Source organism: Crinia signifera, chromosome 7 (genome assembly GCF_055691185.1).
Source record: "Crinia signifera chromosome 7, ASM5569118v1, whole genome shotgun sequence".
NCBI lineage: Eukaryota > Metazoa > Chordata > Amphibia > Anura > Myobatrachidae > Crinia > Crinia signifera.
Window position 1 is genome coordinate 108,263,719 of NC_139223.1, and position 26,243 is coordinate 108,289,961.

The window sequence follows — 26,243 nt, forward strand, 5'->3', positions numbered from 1 at the left end:
GGCTCAAGGGCCGGTCCTGGTTCCCAAAATATAGGGGTCAAAATAAGTAGGGATCCTGTATTTTGATAACCAGCACTAGGCCCAAACAGCCAACAGGGTAGTGCCAAGGCCAGGGGAAACTATTTATACTAGTTCCCCCAGCCAAAGCATTATCCCCCTGACTGGTCAGCCCAGGCTAAGAATCTGGAGGAGTGGAGACCCCCCAATAAAGGTGTCCCCCAACTCCAGAATAACCCCAGCCCATGGTGAAGCTCGGGGCTGTCCCTGGTGCCCCATGGCGGTGGGCACCTGCAAGGACTTGGAGAACCACAGGTCCCAGCATGCAGGGCATTAAAGGACCCACTGGTACTTGTAGTTCTACAACAGAACAAATAGTGAAATAAAACATACAGACACATAAGAAAAATACAACTTTAATACATACTACAATCATTAATACATATGGATTCCAACGTTGGCCCATCCCCTTGTCCAGTAGAAATCCAAGTGGGTACCCGTGTATGGAAATTATACTTACCGAGCCCTCCGGCAAAATGCTTGTCCTCTTAAGTCCGTAGTAGGCATTCCTGGGATTAAAAAAACAAACAGCACACCGAACCATCTTACGGGAAAAGCTGTATGTTTTTGTTTACATTTACCCATCCTTGGCCATCCCCCAGCCAATCAGGAGTGTAGCTCTCCCGTAGGCAGCGGAGCTTCCCCCAGGGCAGCATTGCACGGATCAGATTGTTCCATGCGATGCTGCTTATTTGCACATATTTGGCGGCCGTACATATGGCTGCCAAATACATATATGAACCGATACGCTTACAAATGAGTACAAACGCCTATGATATCAGAAAATACAAATGAGGAGAATATGACAGCTTTGTAAATTTGCCGTATTCTCCATTTGTATTTTCAGGTCGTATACGGCCGTTCCCATTCATACCGGGATTGGACGTATTCCGGCCTATTAGTAAATTTCCCCCTATGAGTCTACCATCAGTAAAAGTCTAAAAAATGATTGATTTCATGTACGCATATAACTGATGTGTTAAGGTGCCCACACACTAGAACGATTTTTGGGCCGATTGGACGATTTCCGATAATCGGCCGATTTTGATCCGATGCATGATCCCGTGGATCTTTAGCTGAATCTTCTGATCTTACGTGCTGCACAAAAGATCAGAAGATTTAACAAAAGATCCATAGGAACGCACATGGGATCTTAAGAAAAATCTTTGGTAAAGACGTGCGCTTGCCTGAAATCTTTTGTCCAGGACGGAAAAAAGATTTCAAGGCTAATTTATGCGCACATCTTACGATCGCAGATCTTTCTAGTGTGTGGGCACCTTTAGGTCAGTGTAAAACAATTGGTTTGGTGGAAGTGAGGAAACTTCTGTGATATCTACCTCACTCTATTTAGGTAGCATTTAAGTCACCAGCAAAGCCCTCTCCTCATGAGTTTTTCTTAGAATATATATAAATCTCTGCCACCCTAATAATTGCTTCAGTGTCCTGTCCCTGATGCAGCTGTCTTTATTTACCATGTGCTTGTCCTAAATTTCCTTGTACTGTACTTCATTATTTTCATGTTTTTTTCTAATTGATGTATTGCTGCGGAACCCTTGTGGTGTCATATAAATAAAGGATAATAAGAATAACATCATACCGGCAGTAGGAGTGAGCAGAGCATTATTGCACAGTTGTTGCCTGTGTTCATCCTCCCTAATAAAGTTCTGTATCTAGAAAAATTAAATAATGGGATATTCATATCTTGGGGAAAAAAAACATTTAGGGGTAAATATATACTAACCAATGTGTGGTCAAAGTCACACAACATCTGCATCTGATTTGTTATTTATATTGCTGTGTTAAATCTATTGGTCAATCAGGTTTGCTTAGTATTTATTTCTGTTGGCATTTTAAATGTAACAATCAATCAAAGCTGATGATGATCATGGCTCTGACTACCGCTGGTTTGTAAATATATATATATGGAAAACCAAGGGCAGGTGATGGACGTGCGGCGCTGATTAAAAGTTTCCACACCAGCTGGAAGGGCTAGACAGGGTCCACACTGTAGCTTGTAGCACTAAGTCCTATATGGACTGCAGCCTCCTCAATATACTCCCAGGACTCACGAGAGGAACAAGGTATCTATTTGAGGAAAGAACAAGAGGGGCGCTCCATAGTGCATAAAAGATGATTTTTATTACAGGTAAAAGGCAATACCAGGAATGAGCAACAAAGTACCCGTACCATTAAATTCCACACTGTGGGCTGGGTACCACAAGATATAATCAGTATAGAAAGCCAGGCATAACTCCTTCCAACACGCCGGGGCACCGTCGGAGACCAAGAACCCCCGCTGGAATCACCAAGGCTCAGGCAGCGTGTCAGGAGACCGGACGGGAACAGCAGTTGGGGAGAGAGCCGGGCAGCAGTGCAGAGCGGATGTCACAGGCCCTGCCCTAACGCGTTTCGTAGTAAAACTTCATCAGAGGGCGTGGCCTGTGACTGACAGATCTTTTACAATATATAGCAGTGAACATCCAATCAGTGCCGAGTAATAATAGCCGGTAATACGGGTGTGTGTTTAAGCACAGCTGACTGTGCAATCTATAGTAATGACAGCCAGTCATACGGCCTGCAACATATTTGACCATCGGTAGAGATTTTAAAACTCCCGTGATCGTTACTATGGCTCATAAAAAAGGTTTGAGCTATATTACAAGTATGTAATCTGAAAAAACATATCAGTTACAAGAATATCAAATACCCGCACTGTTGCCAGGATGGACACTTAGTACATATTTTAAAAGTACACAGCAATTACATAATTAAAGATAACAATACATCTTTTTAACAATATACAAAATTATCAGAAATAAAAATAATTCAGATAGGGAAAAAATACATATATATACACATCTGTCATATATATAGGCGGTTATCACTGAAATACATTTTTTTCCAAAATTACGGTAGATAACAGTTAGTTTAGGGAAAGCAGTAAAGGAATAAGATCATCGATTGATAAAGGGTGTAATTTCATAGCCCTCATTTAACCCGGCCGGGGTAAGAGAGCCCATGGTTATAATCCAGTGGGTTTCGCGTCTTAATAAGGCGCGATCTCTGACGCCGCCTCGCTAACTGGGCATTACCATTTCAATGCCCTTAAACTTCAGACCCAGTAAGCGAGGCGGCGATAGGGATCGCGCCTTATTAAGACGCGAAACCTACTGGATTATAACCATGGGCTCTCTTACCCCGGCCGGGTTAAATGAGGGCTATGAAATTACACCCTTTATCAATCGATGATCTTATTCCTTTACTGCTTTCCCTAAACTAACTGTTATCTACCGTAATTTTGGAAAAAAATGTATTTCAGTGATAACCGCCTATATATATGACATGTGTATATATATATGTATTTTTTCCCTATCTGAATTATTTTTATTTCTGATCATTTTATATTTTGTATATTGTTAAAAAGATGTATTGTTATCTTTAATTATGTAATTGCTGTGTACTTTTAAAATATGTACTAAGTGTCCATCCTGGCAACAGTGCTGTTCCCGTCCGGTCTCCTGACACGCTGCCTGAGCCTTGGTGATTCCAGCGGGGGTTCTTGGTCTCCGACTGTGCCCCGGCGTGGTGGTAGGAGTTATGCCTGGCTTTCTATACTGATTATATCTTGTGGTACCCAGCCAACAGTGTGGAATTTAATGGTACGGGTACTTTGTTGCTCATTCCTGGTATTGCCTTTTACCTGTAATAAAAATCATCTTTTATGCACTATGGAGCGCCCCTCTATCTCTGCTTTATACACTGAAATGCAATAAAAATAAAAAATATGCTGGGATGGGTGATGAGGCTGAGTCCTACTCCATAGGAGATATCTGGTAAAAACCCAGCATTTCCATATGTACTAACCTGGGGACCCCGGGTTTCTAATGTGGAGGTTAGCACCAGCTATGCTGCACTTATAGAAGCCTATGGGCTTCTTTTCTGAATCCTCCAAAGAGGGATTCACCTTTTTGAAAAAGGCTAGAGATGGCTGAAACGCATGGTGCACCATACCCATTAACCAACATCCTTACAAGTAACCTCAGTAGAGTTGGCCGTTCGTGAGTGAACGGTTCTTTTAAAAGAGCGAGTGAGCTGTTGCTCGCTAAAAAGTGAATGGTCGTTCTTCAGTTCTTCTTGGAAGCCTATTGTGAATATGTTCAGTTTCGTTTTCACACAATGCATTTGCCTGAGCACAGCAGTGCCACACATGGTAGCTTAGAGGAATTGTACTGACTGAATCATTAGGGCTGTATGAGTCAGTGATCTATATGAATCAGTGAACTACTGAACTCCATGAACTACTTGCAAGGACTCATGAGTCATCAGGGCAATTTAATTCATCCAGCACTGCAGAGTCCACTCCACACCATGTCTGAGCTCAGCACTGCCACCTGTGGCAGCTGAGATGTACTAACTCCGGAGAGTATTGCATTGTTGAAACAAAAAAGAGTCAGGATAAATAGAAAAATAAGTGAAAATAACCACCTGTGAGATTAATGTATGAAATTTGCTTTGCATTTCTAGGATCAGTTGAAATGTAAATAAACCAACAGATACTATACTTAGTACACTCAAACGGTAAATAACCATTCTTGTTATTCAAAGTGAGGTAGTGAGCCACACCCAAAAACGACTCTTTTCACAGAGCGATTAATTGATCACAGCTCTCTTTAGTGAGTCACTTTGCCCATCTAGAAACCTTAGCTGAAATTGCCGAGCTTTCAGCAAACGGATCCGGACAAGATGACATCATGGTCACGTGACCCAGAAGCAGAGACGACCAGGAATAGGCTGCAACTGAAATTGAGACAGGGAGAGACCGGTGCCGCACAGTGTATCAGAGGAGGTCAAGGCGGGTAGGTGAAGCAGGGTCCGTAAGTGAAGCAGGGTCCCTAGGTGAGGAGAGCCTATGGCGGACATCAATCAGGCTGAAAAATCCACACCAACATTGCTGGACTGTCTGTGATGGCGCATCTGCAGCAGGAATCGGGTGCATAACCCTGAGGACCGCCGCGCCTGTGCTGGGAGGGCAGGACCTGCCCCGCACTGATCATACCCACACCTTCCTACCCTGTACTCACGGGATACAGTCAGTTGCTTTACCTAAAGATTGTCGACAATCATTAGGTCGACACAACTAGGTCGACATGGGTCTAGGTCAACAGGTCATTAGGTCAAACAAGCATTAAATCGAATTGGTTTAGGTCAACATGGGGATTTCACTGTTTTTTGAGAAGACATGTGCCACAGCCGGTATTTCATGCCCTACCATCCACAATGGTGTAATAGGAGAATAAAATAGTGCCCTAAGCATGGTGAGTACAGCGGTGCAATAATCCTGTGACCATGTTGACTGTTTCGACATTCGGGTAAAAAACTGTTGAAAACCCCATGTCAACCTTTTGAGTGTCGACCTAGACCTTGCAGTATGTCGACCTAGTGGTGTTGACCTAATCACTGTCGACCATCTTTAGATCAACCATATGATCCATACCAGCACTTACACCAGACACAGGGGATCCAGACAACGGGTCTACAGCAAAAAGGTAGACAACCATTCTGTCGACAAGCAAAAAGGTCAACAAGCAAAAAGGTCGACACAACCATTAGGTCAAAAGGTCGACATGGGGTTTTTCACTGTCTTTTGAGCCGACATGTGCAGACCATCCACTAGGACGTGGTGGAAGAATAAAATAGTGCCTGAAGCATGGCGAGCTAAGCGAGGGGATGCAGTGCACTTCAAACTGTGTCTATGTCGACTGAGTCAACTTTCGGGTAAAAAAAACCTACGAACCTCCATGTCGACCTTTTTGCTTGTCGACCTAATGGTTGTCTTCCTTTTTGCTGTAGACCCCTTGTCCTAGTTCCAGACACCAGAGATTGACAGACTTGCGAGACGCCGCAGTCTGTCCCTACACCCCCCCTTATCTTTCAATGCAGAAACTCAGCCCCTTTACATAGTGGGAAAACCCCCCACTGGGAAACCATACTGAGGCACCTGCAGGACTTTTTTTGACTTATTACTACATATCATGATTTTTCATGTTTTTTCAATGCTTAATTTGATTTATTTTTTCTTAAATTTTACGTGCACAATCACCAACACTGTGGTTATAAACAGATTAGTGCAGTGGTTCCCAAACTGTGTGCCTAGGCTCCCTGGGGTGCCTTGGAGCACTTGCAGGGGTGCCTCGGTTTGGTGGTCCAGAACCGATTCAAATTATTTATGGTCAATGTAATAGGCAAAACCAGAGCTTGTGGCTTCCAGTTTTAAAATATGTGGATAAACACAAGTGAATCCTGTCCTAAGGATGAAATATAAACACAATTTATATAATTTAATATTGTTTTCTGAAATTCTCGGTAGCAAACTTTGCACCTAGGGGTGCCGTGACAAATATTCTGATAATCTAGGGTACCGTGATGCAAAAATTTTCGGGAACCACTGGATTAGTGGATTACACTTGTACTTGGCAAGTAAACTAGTCAACAACTGACACGTCTGATCTTTGATTAATATATCTATAAAGGGTCATCATAACCTGAGGCTCCAGATAGAAGGGACAGAGCGCTGTACTCATACCCAATATTCTTCTTTGTCTAAAATTCAGTAAACCTTGACAATAAAAGGAGATATGGGAAGAGGGGGGCCCTAGACTGCACACCCTGTAATGAGAGGTGCTACCTTGCTGAGATTTTTAGCTATATGCAAGACAGAGGGGATTTGCAGGTGCACTATGCACTCATTACTGCTAACAGGTATTCCTTTTATAATTAATTGATGAGGTTGTTAGCATACATTTGGCCAAAGATATCTACCTGCCCACCGAAGGAGATGCAAGTGAGAAGTAGCAGATCAGGAGAGGGGCAGGTGAGCAGCCTCTGGAAGACTCTCTATATGGGCCTCTCCTCTCTCTATGGCCCATATCCTCAATAGATTATTGCACTATACCACCCTTACTGCACATATGATTGTTGGCGCATGGTTATCCAAATACAAGGCATATGTGCCATGTTCCTGGGGCATAGATATCAGGAAATATGGCATTTGCACCAAATTCCCAGTGAAATCCGCAGTGCAAATAAGTATTGTGAATGGATGCAGGATCTGTGTTGTGGGCCCCTTTGGCCCCACAGGCCTGTTTGCATCCATACAAATCAGCTCAGCCATGTACCATAAAATAATGAGAATTAAACCCCTACAGAAATAAATGTGCTTTACTTCACAACACACAGCAACATGCATGCTTTTTGCAGGGGGGGATTACAGAGTAGCCATGTGGAATGTATAGTAGATTTTTCCCAGTCTGGAAATATATGGCCTGTAAAATCTAAGCTATCCCCAGAACATAGATAGCATAGTGTTTCTCTATCCATCCCAGTCTGAGGGAGCATGTCTGGGGTTTTGAATTTGAATGCAGTAACTAGGGGAGGAGCTAGAGAGAGTCTACAGCCTCACTGTATGTTCCGACCATTCCTTTTTTTACAACAACCCCGGATTATACAGAAAATATGTTACCTTTTTCTCACCGTCTACTCCAGGGGTGGGGAACCTTTTTTCTACCAAGGGCCATTTTGAAAATTTTAAAACCCTTCGGGGGCCATATAAAAATTATCAACTCAAAAATTACACACGGGCAGCGGCATATACATGTGGGCATTATACACACGGGCAGCAGCATATACATGTGGGCATTATACACACGGGAAGCGGCATATACACGTGGGCAGAGACACCAGGGCTGGCTAATTAATGCATCAGCCACTTACCCTCCTATATTACTGCTTATTCATTAACAGGGGTGCAAGTAGAAAAAACGTCTTAGTGGTACTGTGCTGCATGACACAAGGGGGGGTGGCTACATGACAAAACTTTATGCCCCCAGTGTCAGATATGCCCCCCACAGTACTAGGTATGCCCCCAGTACCCCACATATATGCCCCACAGTGCCAGATATGCCCCCACAGAGCCACACATATGCCCCCCACAGTGCTAGTTATGCCCCCAGTGCCAGATATGTCCCATTATGCCACACATATACCACCCACAGTGCCACATATATGCCCCCCACAGTGCTAGTTATGCCCCACAGTACCAGATATGCCCCCACAGAGCCACACATATGCCCCCACAGAGCCACACATATGCCCCCCACAGTGCTAGTTATGAACCCAGTGCCAGATATGCCCCATAATGCCACACATATACCCCCCCCCAGTGCCACATATATGCCCCCCACAGTGCTAGTTATGCTCACACAATGCCACACATGCCCCCACAGCCCACAGTACCAGAAGACTGCAGCAGCACAAGAAACTCACCCTCTCCTCTCCCCCCCCACTGCTGCTGCAGTGCTTCTTCTTCTTTCGGGGAGCGCATCTCAACTCTCTCCTTCCCTGGCTTCACTGTGTCCAGGCCGCCAGCCAATCATACCTCGTGGGCTGGCTCCCGATTGGCTGCCGGCCCGCGAGCTATGATTGGCTGAAAGCGCAGTCACAGTGACACAGGGAGGGGAAGGAGAGATGCATGATGCGCTCCCCTACCCTCGGCTCCAGTCCAGTCACCTCACCAGTGGCAGGCTCTTTAGATACTAGACCCCCTTCAGTGATATAGGCGGCTGGGCGGGCGGGCCAAACAAACAGGGTGCGGGGGCCGTATCCGGCCCGCGGGCCGAAGGTTCCCCACCCCTGGTCTACTCAGTAACTGCTGTGGCCCCTTCCTATATCTCCACATTGCCTAAAATTGCTCCAGTCTGGCAATCCAGTGCCCGGACCACTACGATTTTTACTAGGGATGTGCAGTCCCGGATATACCCGGATCTAAAAACGGGCTCTTATTGTCACATGTTTTGGAGCTAAATAAGACAGCTGATAGCCAATAAGATCCTGTTTTGAGATCCATGGTGATTGACCTATAGAGAAAACAGAAAAATAACTGATCTGAAAATGAAATTAAATAGGCATAGATCAGTGGTCAGGGAACTCAGTCCTCATTACACCAGCAGTGCATGTTTTGCAGGTCTCCTCACAGAATCACAAGTGAAATAATTAACTCCACCTGCGGACCTTATAATGTGTGTCTATGAGTAATTAGTACACCTGTGCACCTGCCGGGTTACCAGCAAAACATGCACTGTGTGGGGTAATGAGGACCGAGTTCCCTGACCACTGGCATAAAATGGAAGGAATAGGGGAGAAAAAACCTTGCACAGGACTCCACAATAGTAAGTAATTCAACAAATAGCAGATCTAAAAATACTGGTTTTACACAGTTGAGGATAAGTCCTTAAAGGGGGGAATCAATCACTTACTGTAATCTTTTCAACTAAGCTACCTACTGTATGTCGGATTTCAACTCATATGCCTTTAAAAACTAATAGGTTAACAATACAGAATTGTTTTATTTGTTAGGAACACAATAAACTGCCTTACAAAGGCAATAACTTAGGGTAAAAAAGAAAAACATTGTATATACCACCACAATTTACTATGTGCCTGAAATAACAAAAAAAAAAAAAAAATAGCTTTTTGGAAGAAAAAATAAAATAGGGAAAATAAAATGTTCTCAGATCTCCAATTAGAACAGAGTAATGTTTGTGTATGCTGGGTGAAAGTCAGACATTATAATCAGGGGACTTGTTCTGTGGTTGCCGTAACCGGATCTGTAGTGTTGTAAAGGCCCCAACAGTGACGTGGAAGAAGAGCTGCCACAGGTTACGTAACTCATACAGGTACATGTTACACAAACAGATGAGTCCAAACGACAGAAATGACTTCACATTTCTCCAGCTGGTACTGTACAAAAATAGGCAACACTGGAACAAAAGAAAACAGAAATAATTAGTACATATATTGTAAATAAAAACGTATATTTCTTGATTCAATATTATTTTAATTACAGATTTACTTTGTTATCTGCCATTTTGTTTCATGTAGATTATACAGCAGGCAATAAAACTGTTCAAAGAAACATCCCATTGCGGCTATTTAGAGGATGGAATGGGTACAGTAGTGACTAAGCTTCCATTCTTATTGTCAATCACTGTCCCAAAAATCATCAACCTACATTTTCAAGACAACAATTGCACATAGTGTTCTCAGATACTATTATCTTCAACATAAAGATAAAATACAGAGCGTAATGTAGTGTAGAGCTGTAAGTCATTTGGTGTAAGCTGCCTAGAAAGCATTGCCTATATCCACTCATGTGCAGAGTTGCGTGGATCCAGCGATGTAACCACCACCATTACTGTGACTGTTTGCAAGTAGTCATCATCCTCAGTGCGAACTAGCACTTACCCCTATAGTAGGTGCATATCAGGCGTATACATGTATCCAACTGTACATAGGGTACATTCAGTAACGCACAGAAGCAGGTCACTCAGATTGCACACACCCATCTGCACCCATGGTTTGCCCAATGCTGAATCATGCCCATAGCCTGCCATTGCTTCAGAATTCCCTCACTGAACATTGTGTGTGAATTACAACCCAGTCCTGCTTATTACTCTGTATCAGCAGAACTCGCAGGTGCCCAGTTCCAGAGCACATATCCTACTGGATGCAGCAGCTTGTAAGTCATTTACATTTTTCAAATCCATAGAATGAAGAAATCCTGAGATTTCAATATTGTCTCACATCAATGAGCAGAAGAATAGACAGGACTAGTATGAATAGTGATACTCATTACTCAGCTATGACGATTACCTGGTAGAGACAAGCGACTGTTCCCAAAAAGAAGGCGATAATGCAGCTGACATCCTCATTATTCTGCAATATATAAAGCAAGATTTTGTGATGTGGTTTACAAATAAGTCGTCCCCCCCCCCCCCCACATTACTACAAGTAATTACATCATTGTGGCGAATGATTACAAAGGTGTAAATGTGCTAAATACAGCAATGGCCCTCTGTGCTCATCTCATTGTCTGTTTCTAATGCCGCTCTCCCATTTCTCTATGTCTTCCCCATTGTACCCTCAGATTTTTTCTTTTGTAATTTGCTCCTCTACCCCAAAATAGTTTTTTTGTATTTTTCCTACAGGAAAAACCTTTTCTTCCTTCCCTGTTACACCTGCTGTTACTGGGTTATGCAGGAGATGCAAAGGAAACGGCTCACTCCTCACAGCGCTAGAGTATCAAGCCCATAGACATAGATATACAAATTGTACTTAAGCTTGTATCTTCCATCCACTATGGGGGTCAGTAACCAGAAAAAGACTAGTCATTTTTCTGCCCCCACCCTCAGTATGCTTTAGAACTATTACCACTGTGACTGCTTTTTTCTCTGCAAGCAGGTCACTCAAACTGATACTGCATTGCTCTGATAGCAGAACACAGAATCTAGTGTGACCAAGCTCTCCCCCGAGCGAAACGCACGTCACTACTTCCGGTACCGGCTCTCACACATGGAGTGAGAGTCCGGCTTCTACAGATGCTCGCTGCGGACCCACACACACCTCTCTCCCGCTGATCCCAGGCTGCGCAAAACACCGCTACAAGCGGGTTCGTGAGTAGACAAGCGGCAATTGACGCAAAAAACTATACAGACTGTAGTACTTATTGTATATTCTAACTATACCCCCCGCCACTCCATCTAGCCGCACAACCACATGCAAATAGTGCAGAGTCTGCGGGGTGACACCTAAATCCTGCAGGATACGAAAGACTGCAGTCTAACAACTTGGTTTATGAAAGTCTACGGTACTTGTTTCCTAGCACGGCCACACCGATTTACATCGGGGTGGTCGTGTCGGAAAAATCGCGTCGATCGCATTGCATGCGATCGACCCGATTTTTTGATTGAATGAAATGTAAATCGGGTCCCTGGGACCCGATTTTACATTGGATTCAATGTAAAATATTCCCAACCCCCCCAAATTTAACGGCGTTAACCCCACCCCACGATAGACGCCAACCCGAAGCGTGGCGAGCGCAGCGAGGGGCGGCGGTGCGCGTCCTCCGACCTTTTCATTCCCCTACTATCCACGTCGGCGTGGAGTTGAGAATAGAATAGTGTGGCGAGCGCAGCGAGCCACCGAGCCCGAAGCGTGGCGAGCGCAGCAAGCCCCGCGAGGGGACGCGTATACCTGTGAAGTTATACGCGTCCCCTCGCGGGGCTCGCTGCGCTCGCCACGCTTCGGGCTCAGTGGCTCGCCACACTATTCTATTCTCAACTCCACGCCGACGTGGATAGTAGGGGAATGAAAAGGTCGGAGGACGCGCACCGCCGCCCCTCGCAGGCTCGCTGCGCTCGCCACGCTTCGGGTTGGCGTCTATCGTGGGGTGACGACGGGGACATCTATAATGTGAAATGGGTCATATTGGCCCATTTCACATTTTTTAACATTTTCTCACGATTTCAATGTTAAAAAATATTTTAACATTGAAGCCTATGGAAAAATCGGGGGCATCGCGTCGGTCGCGTCGGGACCAATGTTAATGGTCCCGACCGACGCGATGCCCCCGATATTTTACCTTTCCCGACACGATCCTCAAGATTTCAATGTTAAAATATTTTTTAACATTGAAGCCTATGTAAAAATCGGGGGCATCGCGTCGGTCGCGTCGGGACCAATGTTAATGGTCCCGACCGACGCGATGCCCCGGATATTGTGCCTTAGCCGGCAAAATGGACCTGATTTCAAAGGAAATCGGGTCCATCGTGTGGATCGTGTACCTTAACTTAAAGGTACACGATCCACAAGATTGTGGCCGTGCTAGGAAACAAGTACCAAGCCTACAAATGTGAATAGATCATTGGGGCAATTTTAGCTAAAAAGTAATATTGATTGATAATTACTGTACCTGTACTTGTTGCTACAAATTGGATACAATTCTTGTGTACACACTGTGCAACGGCTTGATGTAAGCTTAGCTGAATGGACTCAAAGCCTGAGACTGCTACTGAAGCTGCTTATTGCAAATATCAAACTGTCTAGAGGCTAGTAACAACTCGCTAAGAATTGGCATCTTGTTACTGTGTAGACCACAAGGGCAATTTCTGCTACAAAGTAATATTGGAAACTATACCTGTTTTTGTTTCTGTTTTTATTGCTAGAAAGTGGATACAATCCATACGTACACACCATGCAATATTTTGATGCAATTTTAGCTGAATGGATTTAAAACCTGAGACTGTTACTAAAGCAGCTTATTGCAAATGTAAAATTGTCTAGAGGATAATAATAATTTGCTAAAAAAGCCTGCATCTTATCACTGTAAAATCTGATCCAAATGTATGTATATACACTATACAAGTAACAGGTATTTATATCTAGCCATAACCTTATCTCAGTGGACACATAAAACAATAACCATTAACCTCACAAACTCCGAGAGTATTACCGTCAACAGACACGGAGATAACTATTAGCTGTTATCTGTGGTTTTGTGCATTTAGAAAGATTGAGAAAAAATGGTAGCATACACACCAGGCAATCAGTGAGAAAATTTTCGAGCTACACCTACTTTCTTATCTGCTAAAACTATCTTATCACTATCTTTTACTACTGGTCGTTCTCTCATTCTGATGAAACCAACACTGGTCTCTGCAATACACGAGTAACAGAGACAGTGAGAGGGGAATCCAGAACAGCAGAAACGGCTATCTCTGCCTATCATTTCAATCTGTGATTGTCAAAGTGATTGTCTCTCATCAGCTATTTGAGGCAATATATGCTGATATCTGACAGCAGAACAATCACCGCAGACTAAACATCCCAGAACCTTTTTCTATTTTAGAACAAGGATATAGGCAATCCCTGTCTCTACTAAATTCTAACAGCAAGGCACTCTCAGTCAGGTAGCCAAGCGAATACCATGCACTGCTAATTAGGCAACAAGGTCGCTTTGAGCAACCAACATTGACAAGCAGAAGCCAACCCTGTATTGCTTTTATCAAATTAGTGTATGGAAACACTACATTACCTCTCTCTCATCTAGCATCTGATACTGGTTTAAGATGCTAGAAAGCAGAGGAGGGAAGTAGCGACACAAAAACACACTATCTTATCTCCTACCTATCTTTTTTCACTGATAGCAATTGCTATATGCTAATCGGCAAACCATGGTTAAGAGAGAGAACCAATAATAAGTGTGGGGAGCAAACAGAAAGTGCCTTATATGAATCTAATGCAAGATATTAGAAAGAGGTTTAAAAATTAAGATAAACCTGAAAAGGCTTCTTCCTGTGCACATCTGATATATGGTAACAAAATCTTCGCGAATGGAGACAAAATATCTCTGTGTATAATGAAGTTTAACTGCATATCTGTATCCTAAAGTTAAGGGTACAGATAGCTATATGTGATTTACACATACCTGCATCCTAATCAATAGGTGCAGTGAGCAAAATTGGGGTATCACAACCACAATAACGAATACTCCCAAAACAGTGACAAAATTCACCCCTCCTTTTAGGAATAAAACAATTAAAAGTTATGTTTTAAAGAATTAAAATAATACAAAACACTGATTCAGTCTTTTTCTTGCATCTTACCGCAAGACCCCCCTTTTTCCTCTGATAGCAGTCTGACAGTGGGAGACATACATAGACCTGAGAAATCTGATAGCGGTCTGACAGTGGGAGACATACATAGACCGGAGAAGACCGCTAATCTAGTTCACTAGGCAGAGACAACTAGCGTGTAAGTGATGAGACACTGAAATACCTCCCTGGCAGGGCTGGCGCCACCACTAGGCAGCCTTAGGCATCTGCCTAGGGCGCCGGCCACTGAGGAGCAGGTCCCTGTAGATGGAGGTTAGTGGCAACTCTCACCCCCCCCCCCCCTGGAGTGACTCAGCGGCCGCCACTGCCGCATCACCCCCCGTGGGGTTACTACGCGGCCCTAGCCGCATCACACCCGCCCCCTCCCGTTGAACGTTGTGGCGGCCCGCACCCCCCACCCACACAGTGGAGCGAGTGACGCATCCCAGGCCGTCCTAGCATGCCCATCTGCCCCCCCATCCTCTAGACAGTAGCCAATAGCTGGCTTTGTGTACAGTCAATTGAATCAGTGGGGGAATTTGACATCTGCCATGGCCCCACCCACGCTGCAGCTGACTCGCCTCCAGTGCTCAATCAGTGGGCAGTGGCAGGGAGCAGCATGCCAGTGCGTCGAGCGGGTGCCGGAGCCCACACAGAACCCTGCTGCTGCTTGCTCCCCCAAGCGACTGCTGGGGCTGCCTTACAGTAGTTACGCCACTGATTTTGTATACAGATGCAGTTGCAGCCACACACTGAATTTAGGCATGCCGCATATTTTAATCAAAAGAAGTTGCTTGTGCGTCTTATTCACCTGTTTTGAAAATGCACATTTTAGTGGAATAAGTTGCCTAAAAGATGCCCGGCTCCACCAAGTCTAGGAGGGTTGTTTAACGCAAAAAGAGATTAGATGTATCTGTAGCTGCGATTGTGCGGAAGTCGTTTCGCTGGCTAGTTGGGATGATCCTACGCACAATGGAATGTAACGTTACATTACTTTGCTCAGTTATCTGGGGACACACATAGAGGGAAAGTTACTAAGATGGGAGTTCTATTTCACATGGGATATTGCTATGGGCGACCAATCAGAATCAAATGCTTATTTATTTAGCACCTTCTAGAAGATAATAGTATTTGATTGGTTGCCCATAGCAACATCCCATATGAAAAAGAACTCCCATCTTAGTAATTTTCCCTTCTTAGTGTCTCTTGTCTTCAGTATCAGCCACATGATGGCAGCAAAAGCGAGAGACAATGAACCATCCCGCAGCAAAGACCTACAGTATAAACTTCCTAACCAACAGGTCTTGTGTACAAAGCATGCTGGGACATGTAATCAGAGGCAGCCGGAGAGGGGAAAAGAACAATACCTCTATCTGATGCTCCTAATATGAAATTATTCCTTAGTGTGTGTATTTATTCATATGATTTTGTTCCATTTATATAGAAATGAATAAAAACAAGACTGTGACTAGCCTATGCTGTGTGCACATTGTCACAGTCTGTGCACCAGGGGGCACTGTGGCAGCATCAAATGAAAGTCTTAGCTATGTTAGTGTAATATACTCATAAAACGAGATAGATTTGCATGTGGAGAGTGAAGTAAAGCAATACATAATCAAGCATACATCAGCATGGGACCCCAATACAGGTTTCTCACCGGTTTTAATTGATTCATTATAGACTCTTGCGTGCTTAGCGCGCATTCTCTTCTGCCAGGTGCACACCATATTAAGTAGTAGGGAATCATTTATGCTGACTGCCTATACCTTCCTTATTTATTATTTTAATATAATTAACCTCTACACTGCCAGGCGGCCATATTGATAAATTATCATTCTACCAAAGTCTTTTCATTTGGTCAATAAACACATTTGTACTCTCCTCACTTCTGTATCAGCATTTTACAGATCCACCCCACACCCACCTTCTCTTACACTAGGGGGTGGCCAAACCAGTCCTCGAGATCTACCAACAGACCATCTAGCTGGTGCACAGGTCATTGCTAATTCACATTCTCAAATATGTGCTGCATTCATTCCTAACAGACACATTCTACAGACCCACAGGTGGCCTGGATAACATTAACTGTTTGGACACCCCTGCTTTAAGTGGATTGGTGAGTGTTCCACTCTCCATTCCACCCGGAGAACTGTCCAGTAACCAACGATGAAGTCTCTGCACTCATCTCATCATTTCACCTACTGAGGTTTGAGGAGCCAGCACTTAATAAGGTATATGAGCTTCTCCCCACAACATCTTCCTCAGTATGAAAAGAATGAGTATATGGAATACATCCTTTTCCACACACAAGCACATAAGGGAGTGACCGACATTTTACAGTAAGTTGCAAAAATCTGATTTTTCCTCCATCTCTAGGATACTTCTAGACCATGGGGACAGATGTACAAAAGTTCATGTGGCTCCTTGCTGGTTAATCCTAGACCCAATTTAGGGTAACAGAGGTGTGGGGTGCGGTGCCCCTGAACCGGTTGGGCTGGGTGCTCTAGTGGGACGCACCTTTACATTCTATTAACACTTAGCACATTTTTTTTCACTATTTCTTTAATATTTTAATTACATTTAATTTTTTTTCTCTCCCTTTCTATATATAGCTTCAGCTTCCTATCACTAATATTTATTAACACTATAGTATCTTCACTGGTGTGCTGCTCTGGGCTTTCTAGCTTATGCTGGTTATATATAGCGCTAGTGGCCCCCAATATACAGAGAAGCTTTGACGATGGCTTGGGGGCATACACATAAATTTGCGCAATTATATGTAACCAATATCTCTGAATTATATTATCATGTAGTGTTCTAGACTGGTTACTAATACCATTCAGTGAGCTAAGAGAAACCATTTTTTTACTTACTCAGTATTACCCTTTCCATGCACCTGAATGGTATTACTAAACTTATTGAGTATCTGCCACTATCTATGCGTCCGATGTACAAAGGTTGTCCATCTGGCCGTAGTATGCCTGGAAGACAGCAAATATTTTGTACTAGTAATAATAATAAGGAACTATCACTGTAACTTATACTGTTGACCACTTCAGGTGCATACTATGTTACAATGTCTAACAGGGATATTAAGTCTGATCTGATGTTTTGTTGAATTAGCAAAGTTGTTAAAGTTTCCCAATTAATGAGACCTTAGAATACTATTCACAACACATGATGTTAGAGAATAGCGCTTTCCAAGATTAGCTGAAAATGTAGACACTCCACCTCCCACAAGATTCAGAGTGTAGTAAATGAAGTACAAACACTAATAGGAAGTCTTCATTTCTGATACTTATATATCAATGGCGTTCCCCCGGGCCGGCACCGACGGAGGGGGGAAGGACAGCGTTGCATAGCGGAGCGCTATGCAAAGCCGTCCTGAAAGCTGGTATAACCAGCAGATGAACGGCATTCCCGGCGATGTTGCGGGAGCGCGCAGTAGCACTCACCGCTCATCGCCGGGCCATACACACTGGGCGGCTTTGAGCTGAAAGCCACTCAAACCTGCTGTTTTGAGCGACTTTCAGCTCAAAGTCGCCCAGTGTGTATGGGCCTTAAGGTTAAATGAAGACATTTAATATCTGGTTTAATTCTCACAGAGCCTGAAAACTCCTACGCACCTCACTATGAAATACGAAGGCCCCTAATTCTTCTAAGATCTGAGCTTCAAAAGCCACACCAAAAACAAACTGGTCCTGTTTAAATGGAAGTCCACTCATGGACCCACTGCCATGTTTAGTACCCCTGATACATCTGGTGCTACCAAAGTGACTATACGAACATACACTATATCTTCCAGAGAATGAGGAAATCTAAGTATTTGTGGAAATGTACCAGATTAGGTTCCAAAGCATTTGCTATTAGAGGGCTAATGGCCCTTTGTACTTGGCCATCATGTTGCAAAACCAAGATGCCAGTAAACTATCCCTGGCTAACTCACCTCGTAGCCAGACTACTCCCGCTTCTAGATGCAGAGACAAGAATTGACTGACAACTCGACAGCCCTTCTGTCCATTATCTATTCCTAGAATAAATACTGCAGATATTGCTGGAACATTGCCCTCTGCTAGAACCACCTGAACAGAATCACTCATCGTCTGGGACCTCTTGGCCCTTCCACGATTAATTATTAATTATGTGCATATAACTTAATTCGGGCAGCACAGAGGGTTCACTACTGCCTCACAGCACTGAGGTCATGGGTTTGATTCCCACCATGACTCTAACTGTGCGTAGTTTGTATATTCTCCCTGTGCTTTCATAGGCTTCCTCCGATTTCATCCCAAAATATAGTGGTAGGTTAATTGGCTCCCAACAAAATTAACCCTAGAATAAAATGTGTGTGTGTACATGTGGTAGGGAATATAGATCGTAAGCTCCACTGGGCAGGGACTGATGTGAATGTTCAAATATTCTCTGTAAAGCGCTGCGGAATATGTGTGCACTATATGAGAAACTGGTAATGTATAATAAAATAAAACTTCTAGCACCTACACTGTATTTCCACCAAGTACAAACCTGCTCCAACCCAGTTTATAGTCCCGGATTGGGCATTTCCAGTATTTTGTGGTTGTATGTTTCTCTGTCCAGGTCTACTATCTCAGAGACTGTTTGTTTCTGGCAAAAGATTATAATTTGAGCCAATTGACTATGGTTTATTGCAATCAAAACCATTATGCAGTATTTACCCAGCACACACAGAAAAAACATAAATAAAGAAAATAAAGCAAAATAAAAGTTTTTAACCTTTTGACTGCCAAGTGAATTTGTCAAAATAGGTGTGAAATTTGCCAAGCCACATCCATCATAATGACCTGTAATGTTTACCTTATACAGGAAATATAATCTTTTTTTACACCAAATTTGCTGGCATTTTTGGTGGATATTTTGCACATCTCTCACAGAGTTGTTGGCACTCAAAGAGTTAAGATACTAGCAGTATTTAGCCCCCGTACACACAGGGTAGCACAGATTGCTCAGCACACATATAGGCAAAATCCCATGATCTGCATGTACTGCTATCTATCTCTGCGGACAATATTCAATGCATCGCCATCACCTGGAGCCATACACACGGAGCAATCCTTACTTCATTTCTAAGCCATCTGACTAGAATGACTAGATTAGAAATGGGGTTAAAATCGCCACGTGTGTATCCCCCTTTATACTGAGTATTTACAATATAGATACTTGGGGGGAAAAAAGTATCTATCCCTAAAAAAAAAAACAGTATAAATACTTGAATATCTCAACAGAAAAAAATAAATAAACATTTGTCAGATACATATCTCAGCCCTTGAGCGCAGTGTAGCAGATGAGCTCCACAACAGTTATCATAAATCCTCCTTTTCAGGCGCTGGACTGTACCATGTGCTATAACTCCGCAGACCATCAGCTTGATGTCTTAAACTGGTTACGCACTAGACGACACTGCAGTCGATAAAATGTCGCTCATGATTTCCCTGAAACTCCCTGACAAATGATATAGTGCACACACTGAATGATAAACACAAAATGTCGTTATGACTGGTCGTTATCATGCATTTCATTTTTAATGGCATCCAGTGTGTATGCACCTTCACCCCAGAACTTTCCCTTCATGGTTAAGGTAGGCACTTGGATCACCCAATCCAACTCTGACCCTCTCAATAGAGTGAGGAGGCCCTTACTGTATATCCAGCCCCACCCTCCCTTCCTCTCACTAGGCAGGGTGGTATGGACCAGACATACCTCCTGCTGCTGACCAACATCCTCTCTTATGCCTAGCAGCTATTAGAGAATAGCTGGTTTCAGTACTGCTCTCCTGCAGTCTCTGGGGTCATTAACTATTGGAGCGCTCACTCTGGGAAGAGCCATTGTTCTGGAACCAGCCATTTCTTGCTGTCATCTGATGTCATCTGTAATGGCGGGACACTATTTAATACAGAAACTATTCCAACTCCTCCTTCTGTGTGCTCTGTATGCTGCAACTGCCTCCTAACTGTACAGGAGGAAAGTTGTTCTGTAGTTCCACCGGAATTCCAGACAGAGCCAGCTTAACAAAGGGCAGGTGGAGCTGCATGCAACTACATGCCCCCCATGAAAATTGACCCACAGGAGACTGACAGGAAAAAATGCTTTCACAAACTGCCGTTGGCTGTCCTTTCTTCCATGCCACGCCACTGCCGTTCTAGCACTCTCACCTAAGATCAGTCACAGAGCCTGCAGGCAGTGTGGTGGCAATCCCGTACCTCTCCTCCAGTCAGGCCCTGAGCTTGTCACTCACCATCACAAGATTTGCTCTTCAGCCTACAGGAGCAGCTACTGCTGCATGAAGCCAAGTTAGTTGCTTTTTGATGACTATCACTGATTGGGGTGTGTTGTGTGTTTGTATATATAGTATGTGGTGGTGGTGGTTGTGTGTGTGTACACTGTATGTGTGTATGTATGCAGTGCGGATGTGTTGTGGTGTGGGGAGGTAACCATGTGGTTCTGGGATGCTGAAAATGTGTGCTGTGTTATGCTGGGTACACACCAGGACGACTAGGGCCCGATCCCCTCAATCTAGATCCAATTCCGACCAATTGGATGTAGATTGTGTGGTGATTGGGCCCTTTTCTGTCCTGGTGTGGACCGATACCGATCCGATGCGCGGTCCCGCGGGTCGGTCGGCCGTTATTGAGATCCTACCTGCTGCAGGTAGGATCTCAATGACGACCATACAGCCGGGTGCGGGTCGTCATCGGATCGGACCCGCTCACGGTGCACATCGTGAGCGGGTCGGACGAGCCACTGACGACCCGCTCACGATGTGCATCGTGAGCGGGTCGTCCTGGTGTGTACCCTACATAAGGGCTTGCTAATGGGATGGATGAATGTGCTAATTGGTGCTGTGTGAGTGATACAGTCATAATGTTTGTACAAATGTATGCTGATTCTCAGAAACAGAAATGATCTACTGTATGTTTTCACATCAAAGATTTGTATGAGCCTATTGTTTGCAGGTGCAAAGATATCTAAAATGTTGCAGTATATCTATCGCAAGTTCCTTTCTGTTCCTTCTCATGGACAATAAATAAGAGATTTTTTAATATTTGCCAAGTATAAGCAGAAATGTCTAGAACTCAGGAGTTACTTGCTTATTAATAATAAATTAGGCATTACTGCCCCCCTGCTGCTAATACAAAATATAATTGATAGCGTCCATATAAGATCTGGCGTAATATAAAGGTTATATAAACTCTTCATGCTTAATAAAGTATAGAGTATTGCCTAATACACCATAACCTGGTTTACTTACTCTTCGGCACTAAAAACCTTTTCTTTGACAGATAAATAGGCCTGGTCACTTGACAACATGCCTGTAACAGAAGTAATGGGTGCTGAGTGAGTGTAGTAATGAGTGCTGTTGTGTAAGTGTGTTAATGGGTGCTGAATGAGTGTAGTAATGAGTGCTGCTGAGTGAGTGTAGTAATGGATGCTACTGAGTAAGTGTACTAATGGGTGATAATTAAGTGTAGTAATGGGTGCTGAGTGAGTAGTAATGAGTGCTGCTGTGTAAGTGTACGGTACTCTTTACCTAGAACGGCGCCCACGATTTTGATCTTAGGCATCGCAAGGTAAAAAATCGCGTCGGTCGCATCGCATGCGGCCAAAAAATCGCATGCGATGCGACCGATGCGATTTTACATAGGGAACAATGTTAAATGGCCCAATTGACCCGATTTTACATAGGGAACAATGTTAAATGGCCCACAGACCCCAAATAGCCACCCTGAAGTGTGAAATGTCCCCCCCAATTGTTAACGTCACCCCACGATCAACGTCAACCCGAAGCGTGGCGAGCGTAGCGAGCCCGCGAGGGGCGGCGGTACGCGTCCTCCGACCTTTTCATACCCCCACTATCCACGTCGGCTTGGAGTTGAGAATAGAAAGTGTGGCGAGCGCAGCGAGCCACCGAGCCCAAAGCGTGGCGAGCGCAGCGAGCCCCGCGAGGGGATGTGGATACCTTCACAGGTATCCGCGTCCCCTCGCGGGCTTCACAGGTATCCGCGTCCCCTCGCCACGCTTCGGGCTCGCCACACTTTCTATTCTCAACTCCACGCCGACGTGGATAGTGGGGGTATGAAAAGGTCGGAGGACGCGTACCGCTGCGCTCGCCACGCTTCGGGTTGACGTTGATCGTGGGGTGGCGTTAACAATTGGGGGGCCATTTCACACTTCAGGGTGGCTATTTGGGGTCTGTGGGCCATTTAACATTGTTCCCTATGTAAAATCGGGTCAATTGGGCCATTTAACATTGTTCCCTATGTAAAATCGCGGTAATCGCGTCGGTCGCATCGCATGCGGTTTTTTGGCCGCATGCGATGCGACCGACGCGATTTACATTTTAACATGCATTTCTATGTAAAATCGCGGGCATCGCATCGGTCGCATCGCATGCCATTATAATGGCATGCGATGTACATGCGATGCCCGCGATGGGCGCCGTTCTAGGTAAAGAGTACCAAGTGTACTAATAATGGATGCTGAGTGAGTGTAGTAATGGATGCCGAGTGAGTGTAGTGATGGGTGCTGCTGTGTAACATCATTAATGATGTGTGAGGGGAGCTGATAGGGAGGATGGATGTGCTTATTGGTGCTGGGAGGGGTATAGGTCATTGCGTCAACCGAATTTAGGTAGACATGCATTGGGTCGATCACTGAATGTCGACAGAGCTTAGGTCGACATGGATAAGGTAGACAGGGTTGGAAGGTGTACAATGGCATGATTGACAGTCTAAAGATCGACATGAGTTTTCAACTTTTTTTTGGTCCTGAATGTCAAAATGGACACCGTCAAAGTGTACTGCTGTGCTCGGCACACTATTGTATTCTCCCCCACGCCATAGTGGATCGTAGGGAATGACATATCACCTGTCGGCACAACAACAAAAAAAACGTAAAAAAACGTAGTCAACCTTTTAACTGTCGACCTCGCCATTGTCGACCTCGGCTATTTCATGTGTCCAACTAAGCCATGTCGACCTTCAGTGGTCGACCCAATGCATGTTGACTCCGTAACATCTTCCAAACTCACCAACGATGCAATACTGTATACTCTCACCCCTACTCTACTCATATTGGTACAGTCCCACACTACTGACACTGGTACAGTTACACCAACCCTACTCTCACATGTGACTGGTATCCTCCACACCAATGCTACTCCCACTGGGACATCATCAAAGCCTGCCTACTTCCACATGTCCTATTCATTGATACAGCATCATACCCTCGCACTGGTATACCTTCACACCTACCCTACTACAATTTACACTACTCACATTGCTACATCTGAATACCTACTCTATTCCTCCACCTATAATACCCATACTGCACCACATACCCTGCTCACTATCTAACAAGCCAGGCTCCCTATATAACCCTTGTATTTGTGCCTTTTTTCTGTATTCCTGGTTTCCCTCCGGTCAACTGCTGTGCTTTACAAAAAGGCATGACAATATCAATGAAAATAATATTATACAAATCCCTTTTAATTACCTCTCTGCAAGCTACTACCCTGGTTTATCAGACATTAAAATCTCCCTTTTCTCTGCAGTGTTATTCAGAGTCTGGTGCGTGAAGGAATAAAAATGTCATCTACATCAACATTTTTGTGAATGATAGCAGAAGGAATCTCACAAATATTTTATGCTCATTGGTCCTTTTATATGATGTGTGAGGAAATAAAGCAAGATAGAGCTCATGTGGGGAAACCCAGTTGTTCAAAACAGGACAGAAGGGAAAGAAAATGGTCAAATTCAGCAATAAAAATATTGAGCTTCTAAGTGCCCAATAAATCTCTCTGAATATGGGGGGAAAGGCCAACCAACCAGGTCCCATATTTACTGGAAATGCTCGGATTCCAATCCATAGAACATAGAAGTGGAAATGAGTTTGTTTGGATATGTGGACCTTCACACACGCATTCCATCTAATCATTTTACAGAGAGAGAAACAATGGTGTGTATACAGTATATACCACTGGTGCCAAAATTGGCACAAATAATACTTTTTGACAGCTTCATTTATCCTCTGCTGTCACTCATTCCTCTTGCTGTGGAGTATTAGTTTGCTAAAAGGGTTTTTATTGAATACTGCCATTTTATTAATTTATTGTTTATTTTGTGGTTATGTGTGAAGAATGTTGTTCAGTTAGAATAACACACTATATTTCTCTTTATATATGTGTACTAATCACTGTATCAAAATGAAAAGTATTATTGTTTACAATTCCATTTCTTTCTCATCTGTTATGTTTCGGCACCAGTGGTATACTGTATAGACTCTATTGTCTTTCTTGTTGCTTCTTTTGGGTGTAAACGTTACCCACGTGCTGTTACCATAGGCAGCCTTTAGGGTGCGCTGGGGGAGTGCACAGCGTTACTTAGATAGCGAATGATTTTACAGTACCTGCAGCAGACTTTCTACTGCATGAAAGCCACGGATTAGATTGAGACCTGCACACAGCAGACTGAGCAAACAGGAGATAATCCCAGTCAAGGTCAATGGTTCCAGGCGCTGGTGAGGAGCTGGTGGAGGAAAAGAGACAGGACCAGTTATATGGCTGAGATGCCTTTGAGGGCAGCTGCAGACCTGTGTTTGGTGACAGAGAGAACTTCAGAAATGCTGCTTGCACATAAATGATAATGAGAGTGAGAGAAAAAATGCACAATACAATCTATTAAAAGGCTGGCCACATGAGGAGAAGGGAAGTGAAGCAGGAAAAGCCCTTTTGCTTAAATCACTGGACTGGAAAAAAAGTAATAATGGGGGTAATGAGCTGTGGATGGAGCACAGGGAGTAACACAAATCAGCTCATGAAGTGGCCTTACTTACAAGCAACAGCAGCATGTGTTATACCTGGCCTTGCTGGGGATAGAGAGAGAGGGCATCTCTACTAAATGGTCATATTCTGCTCTACACAAAATTGTTATATTGACCAACGCCTGAAAAGCAAAAGTTGGTACAACCCAAACTGCCCAAGCTATACCCACAATGTACCCCAACACAAAGGGCACATCCTTACAGGTCACATGCATTTTAACCCTTTGAGTGCCAACGTTGCTGTGAGAGATCCTCAAAATATCTGCTTAAATTGGCAGCGCGGGTCTCAGCGACTGTTCTTTTTTTGGGTGCAATATTTACAGATGGGGCAGGTCCCATCTTTGCAGGGGATGGCGACGCCAGCCGCCATCCCCCGCCAGTGCCATATCTATAGCGAGGAGGCGCGCGTGTCCCCTTCCGACAGCGCTTCCAGCACTTCCCCCGGGTCACTGCCGGCTTGTCGGAGATTGAGACACGCACGCGCGTCTCAGTCAGATGGTTAGCGATGCTGCTGGCGGATCGCCAGTGCTGACGTTCTGGCGATTCGCCAGCAAAGAAGAAGCATGCCCCATCTGTAACTAAACTTCAGCTAATTGACTTGGCTGTATCTGTATTTATTTATACTAAAAGAACAGACGCTGTGAGCGGTGCTGGCACTTTAAGAATATATTTTAAAGATCTCTCACGGCAACATTAGCACTTAAAGGGTTAATATCTGACCCTGGGTTTTAGGGAGGTAGTGTTCATTCTAGCACCCGCTATCTTTAAAAACCCATGCAGTTCCTGTTCCCTGCCTGGGGTGTCGCTGTTTCTATCACCACAGGTGATAGAAACACCTGTGGTGTT

General features: G+C 44.1%; 1 protein-coding gene across 2 annotated transcripts in view; it reads right to left on the bottom strand.

Moving 5' to 3' along the window:
• Window positions 1-9,199: 9,199 nt before the first annotated feature.
• The window catches only part of SEC22A (SEC22 homolog A, vesicle trafficking protein), a 53,770-nt gene continuing 36,726 nt past the window's right edge, over window positions 9,200-26,243 (bottom strand). Inside the window, exons 5-7 of one of the 2 annotated variants that reach the window (XM_083153601.1) lie at window positions 24,984-25,102; window positions 10,765-10,827; window positions 9,200-9,872 (exon numbers count right to left, since the gene is read on the bottom strand). In XM_083153601.1, coding sequence (XP_083009727.1) covers window positions 9,672-9,872; window positions 10,765-10,827; window positions 24,984-25,102 — 383 coding nt within the window. In that variant the 3' untranslated portion in view covers window positions 9,200-9,671. The remainder of the gene's footprint in view (window positions 9,873-10,764; window positions 10,828-24,983; window positions 25,103-26,243) is intronic. The other variant, XM_083153600.1, reaches the window with a different exon arrangement.